General features: G+C 28.8%; 1 protein-coding gene across 1 annotated transcript in view; it reads left to right on the forward strand.

Moving 5' to 3' along the window:
- LOC111616501 (citrate synthase, mitochondrial-like) overlaps positions 1-4,396 on the forward strand; it is a 9,055-nt gene extending 4,659 nt beyond the window's left edge. The window contains exons 2-4 of the mRNA XM_023357905.1: positions 3,463-3,651; positions 3,979-4,178; positions 4,242-4,396. Coding sequence (XP_023213673.1) covers positions 3,463-3,651; positions 3,979-4,178; positions 4,242-4,380 — 528 coding nt within the window. The 3' untranslated portion in view covers positions 4,381-4,396. The remainder of the gene's footprint in view (positions 1-3,462; positions 3,652-3,978; positions 4,179-4,241) is intronic.
- Positions 4,397-5,562: the final 1,166 nt, after the last annotated feature.

The following is a 5,562-nucleotide window of genomic DNA, read 5'->3' on the forward strand; positions in this document are numbered from 1 at the left end:
ATTAATTTTACGTTGTAGACTAATTCGAGTTGGAGCCAAGAGAACAATATCATCTGCATATAGGATATAATGAAAAGTACATCCATTTATAGAAATACCTTCATTTTCATTATTATATAAGTCGTCAATCTCGTTTATGTAAAAATTGAACAGGTAAGGCGATAGAGGTTCTCCTTGGAGAATTCCACGATGAATTTTTAAATTCGGAAATATATGATTATTATGGACAATATTAACTGTATATGATGAAAATAAATTTTTTATCAAGTTACAAAACTTGGTTCCAGCGCCTTTCTTTTTTAATTTGTTTAGCAGGGTAGGAACATGCACAGAGTCAAAGGCTTTAGATATATCGATAAAAGCTGAAAAAATCTTTCTTCTTTTTTTTTGCAGATATATTTGAATAATTAAAGTTAATAGGAAAATAGCCATCTCGGTACCTTTTGATTTTGAAAATGCATATTGGAATTTTGAAATTAGACCCTGCTTCGATAACCATTCTCGAAATCTAATAGTGAATATTGAAGTAAAACACTTTCTAATTACAGATAATAAAGCTATAGGACGATAATTGTTTGGTTCAGATCGGGTTCCCTTTTTATAGATCATAAGGATTTTCGCCAGATTCCAAGAATTTGGATAAGTAGAATTATTATAAAAATGGTTATAGAGTTCAAGTAATACCTGCCTGCCCGTCGGCGGAAGAAGTTTAAAAAATTTGGTGGTAATTTGGTCTGTTCCGGGAGCTGTTTTCATTTTTAAATTCCTGATTGATAATTCCAGTTCTTCTGGATATATTGGGATATCTAAAGCTTCATTAAAAGAAGTTTTTGTATCAGGAATATAAGCAACTGTGATTTCCGTAAATCTATTAAAAAAGTTATTCCATTTAGGCAAATCTATTTGTATAGATTGATCATAGTTCGGGCATCGTAATTTCTTAATCGTATTCCATAAGAATTCATTTGTTTTGTCTTCAAGGATTTTTTGTTGTATTTTTTTATAATAATTTGATTTTTTTGTTTTTAATAAATTTATATATGTATTTTTACATTGACGATATTGTCTAAATGCCGTTGGTGTAGATAGTTTTCTAAATTGATGTAGTGCTTTATTTTTTTTCAATCTTAGATTCATACAGTCTAAGTCGTACCATGGATTTTTTGGTCCTATTAATTTCGTATTTTTGATTTTTCTCGTATGGATATATTCTTTTATTATATTTATAAATTTGGTATATTTTTCATTCTCTTCATTTATTTCTTCTGACAGTAAGTATCTCATCTTTTCACTTATTTGCTCTTGAAAACGTTGGTAGTGATAGATATTTAGCTGATAAATTGGTATAATATAATTTTCATGAACCACATCTATTAGTGTAAAGTAAGAATTAATAGGAAAATGATCCGATAAGTCACAATTTAGTACTTGGATTTTGGAGCATAAATCAACTAGAAGTTCTGAGCATATAAACAAGTCTATTGTAGAGCTTCCTGAAGTGGTTATACACGTAAACTCGGATGGATAATCGTTTTCTATTCTACCATTGAGAATATATAGTTGTGCTTGAGTAGTCATTTTTATTAAGTCAAGTCCCATTTTATTTGATTTAATATCTTTGGATTTGCGAAAATTTTGGATTTTTTCATTTGGTCCTTTATATATTAAATCCATGTTTTGTGCTATACGGGCGTTGAAATCTCCAGTTATTATAATAAAAGGAAAAGCTACTCTTAAAGATTCATATATCCGAAATATTTCAAAAAGAATATTCTGTTGTTCGGGAGGAACATATACTAACATAATAACCAAAATTTTATTTTTCAAATTGTTTGTTTCTAGACTGTTAGTTCGTAGATGAGCAATAATATAATTGTTATTTTTCTGGGTATATATAATTTCTCCCAATGATTTTTTAATTATTAAACCTAAACCCCCAAAAGGACGTCCCGGTCCCTTTGGTTTTTGAGCCATTTGCGTAATTATATGATAATTTTCATTCTGTTTGATCAATGATGTAGGAAAAGTTGTCATCCAAGTTTCTGTGATTGCTATTATATCAGATTTCTTTATCATCAATATAAAGTCTTTTGTATTAATTTTACTCTTTAGCCCTTGAGAGTTCCAATTAGTTATCACAAGCTGGGAGATTATATAGTTAGAGGTAGAATCAGGAAATTTTCCGTTATTATTATATTTATTGGGTAAAGAATTTAGTAGTTGGGTCTTCTTAAGATTTAGTTCTTGTATAGGAGTAGTTAAATTGGACCTTTGTCATTGAGTAGAATTCTCTGTAATAAAAAATGGTTTGAAAGAATCCTGGAGTACCAACCCTTCCAATACATAACTATATGTCAAAGAAAATTTATCCAACAGTATGGTATCGCCTCGAAGTTTAGGATCTTTGCCAGTTTTTCTTAATTCACTTAGAAAAGGAATTAGTTGTTTCCGTCTTGTTCTAGATCTTTTAGTGAGGTCTTGTGCTATTTGAGTGTCTTTCCATTCGTTCTGTATATTTTGTTGTTTCATTTTTACAAATTTTGAGTAAATATAATCTCTTATTTGGATATTTTTAATGATTATTTTAATTGTTGGATTCTGTGTTTTTGTTATCGGAATAATTGCTATAATATCGTCTATTGTGATTTCCTGTAAATCTAATGTTTCATTTATTAAGTTGAACACTTCTAGTTTAGTAGGACTTTTTTTACTTGGATATCTAAATAACATTATATTATTGCGGTGTTGCATATTAATCATATTGTCCATTTGGTATTGCATATTTTCGTTTTCTATTTTTAAAGTATTAATTTGTTGTTCAAGATTTATTATTTTATTATTCATTTTTAGATTTTGATTTTTAGATTCTTGAATATTATTGCGTATCTGGTCCAGATCTTCTTTAATAATGGTCATTTGGTTCAATATTCTAGTGTTAGAATTGTTAATTAGTTCTGAAATTTTGTTCCATAGTGTCATGCTCGCTATATCGGATATATTTTCCAATTTTCCTGGTGAAGAGGATAGCATATCCAATGACTCACCTGATAGTTGCGTCCTTGGAAGTGTCGTTTCAGAGTTCAAATTTATATTTGTCGAGGATGTTTCTGGAGAGATTCTTTCGACATGAGTATTGTAGTCTGTAATTAGCTTGGTATTAGCAGTCGAAGCAGATTCTTTCCTGTTAACTGACTTTGATCTTTGAAGTGGTGGTCGACCTCGTTTCACCGGCGAACGTTGCATATTAATTATATTATTCGACTAACCAACACTGATAATAATATTGCACAACACAAAATCAAAAAAATTAACTAGTTTTAATCTGTAGAATAAGTTCTTTGTCTGTTTTTGAGGTGTACAGAAAAATACGCCAACAGCCTCGGCTGACTGAAGCGCCCCCCTATAAAATGAATTTTTAGATAAGTTTTGAATTTATTATACTTTATGTTGATTTATATTTAGGTGAAACATCTTTCCCAAGAATGGGCAAAAAATGCTGCACTTCCATCTCATGTTGCATCTACTTTGAATAATTTTCCATCTAATCTCCATCCAATGTCACAGTTTAGTGCTGCAATAACTGCCTGTAATACTGAAAGTAAATTTGCAAAAGCATATAGTGAAGGTGCAAAGAAGACAACATATTGGGAGGTATTATTCATTACATAAATATATTCAATATTAATATACCATTTTAATGATTTGTTTAATAATTTGAAGTAATTTATAAATATTAAAGATCTGATAATTAATTTATCAAAAAACTTTCTCAAGAAACTGACTGAAGTTATTTATTCTAATTTGATTGTAATAGAAAAGAATAAATATCTTCAGTTGATTTGTTGCAAAGAATTGAGAAGTATCATTTTAAAATTTCCTGAACAAGGAATATGTTATGTTCATTTCAAAAGTTTGTTTGAATAAAGAAATTATACCTGTTTTCTTATTATTAATAGTAAGCTAATTTATTTTTTCCAGTATATCTTTGATGATGCCACAAATTTAATTGCAAAGTTGACACCAATGGCTGCAACTATTTATCGTAATTTATATAGAGATGGTAGCAGTATCGGTGCCATTGATGTCAACAAAGATTGGTCTGCAAATTTTACAGCAATGTTGGGTTACGATAATCCAATTTTCACTGAATTAATGCGATTATACCTTACAATACATAGGTGAGTTGCTTTTGTGGCTACATACATTTATATTAGAAATATATATTTTCCTTTCTTTTTCAGTGATCATGAGGGTGGCAATGTTAGTGCTCACACAACTCATTTAGTAGGAAGTGCTTTGTCGGATCCTTATTTATCATTTGCAGCTGGAATAAATGGTTTGGCTGGACCACTTCATGGTTTAGCAAATCAAGTTAGTTGAAATATTCCAATTTTAGATGAGAATTTTTAACAAAAGTTATTAAATAGATCAAATTTTATCCTGTAAAATATAAATTTGTAAATTATATTCATAAATGGACACAACGACTTTAGCAATAAGATTGCAAATTTACCAGCTTTCTTATTACTGATAAAATGGTAAATTTTCAAAATGTTACTGACTTACTGGTAATTTTTAAATTTTTAATTATATAAAATAAAGCAAGTTTTTTTTAATTTACTTTTATATAATTTTAATAACAGCTGTTATGTAAATAATTTATGTAACTTCATTATATTCACAAACATATAAAATTAAAGAAATCATCTGAAAACAAGAAATGTTTTCCATTATGAATACCCCTTGTCTTTTTTTTTTAACTAAAAGTACTTTAAAATTAATAACTATGATTCAGCATCAAATATATTTTAAATAGATAATAGACAAATAGTATATTGCTAGCTGTTACGTCCGTATTTATAAAGTACGCTTTGCAGTAATTGTTACACTCAGCATTATTAATCATAACTTTCTAAAATGTATGTGGTAAAATCCACTTTATGAATATCCTGATAATGTTCTTAAACTACATGGAAAATATGTCTTTGTAAATAGAAAGTTTATTAAAAAAAATTACTACAGTTAGTTCTGTTTATTTTGTTATGGTAATATGACACATGGATCACGGGATTCCTCCCAGGAGTTTTATGGAAAACGCCCTATTTAGGTGTTACTAATGTAAAGAAAACCCAAAAAACTGCATGTGGCCAGCCCATTGGCAATGTGCAAACCCATGCCCAACTACCAGTGTAACAATTTTGACCCTATGCAGATAAGTGCTATGTCCTACTCATCAAAATAATAATATAGTGCATCTGCTTCACACTATATCATTGTCACAGTAACTAAGTGAATATACCATAATATTTGCTTTTTTTAAGTATATTTTCTTTTATATGAATTATATTTAGTTTATTATTTTGTCAAATTTTTGCAAATAGATGGCATTGTGTGTAAATCAGCAAATTGAATGTGGATAGAAATTAATTGATTTACAGAAATTCAATAGATATTTCAGTGTGATAACATTATCTAAGTTAGAAGTATGTTAATGTAACTACTAAATTTTGTATTAATTGGTCAAATGGCCTAGGAGTGTATAGAGAATGAACAAACAAACAT

Source organism: Centruroides sculpturatus, unplaced genomic scaffold (assembly GCF_000671375.1).
Source record: "Centruroides sculpturatus isolate CEXI.00-Female unplaced genomic scaffold, Cexi_2.0 scaffold3420, whole genome shotgun sequence".
Lineage (NCBI taxonomy): Eukaryota > Metazoa > Arthropoda > Arachnida > Scorpiones > Buthidae > Centruroides > Centruroides sculpturatus.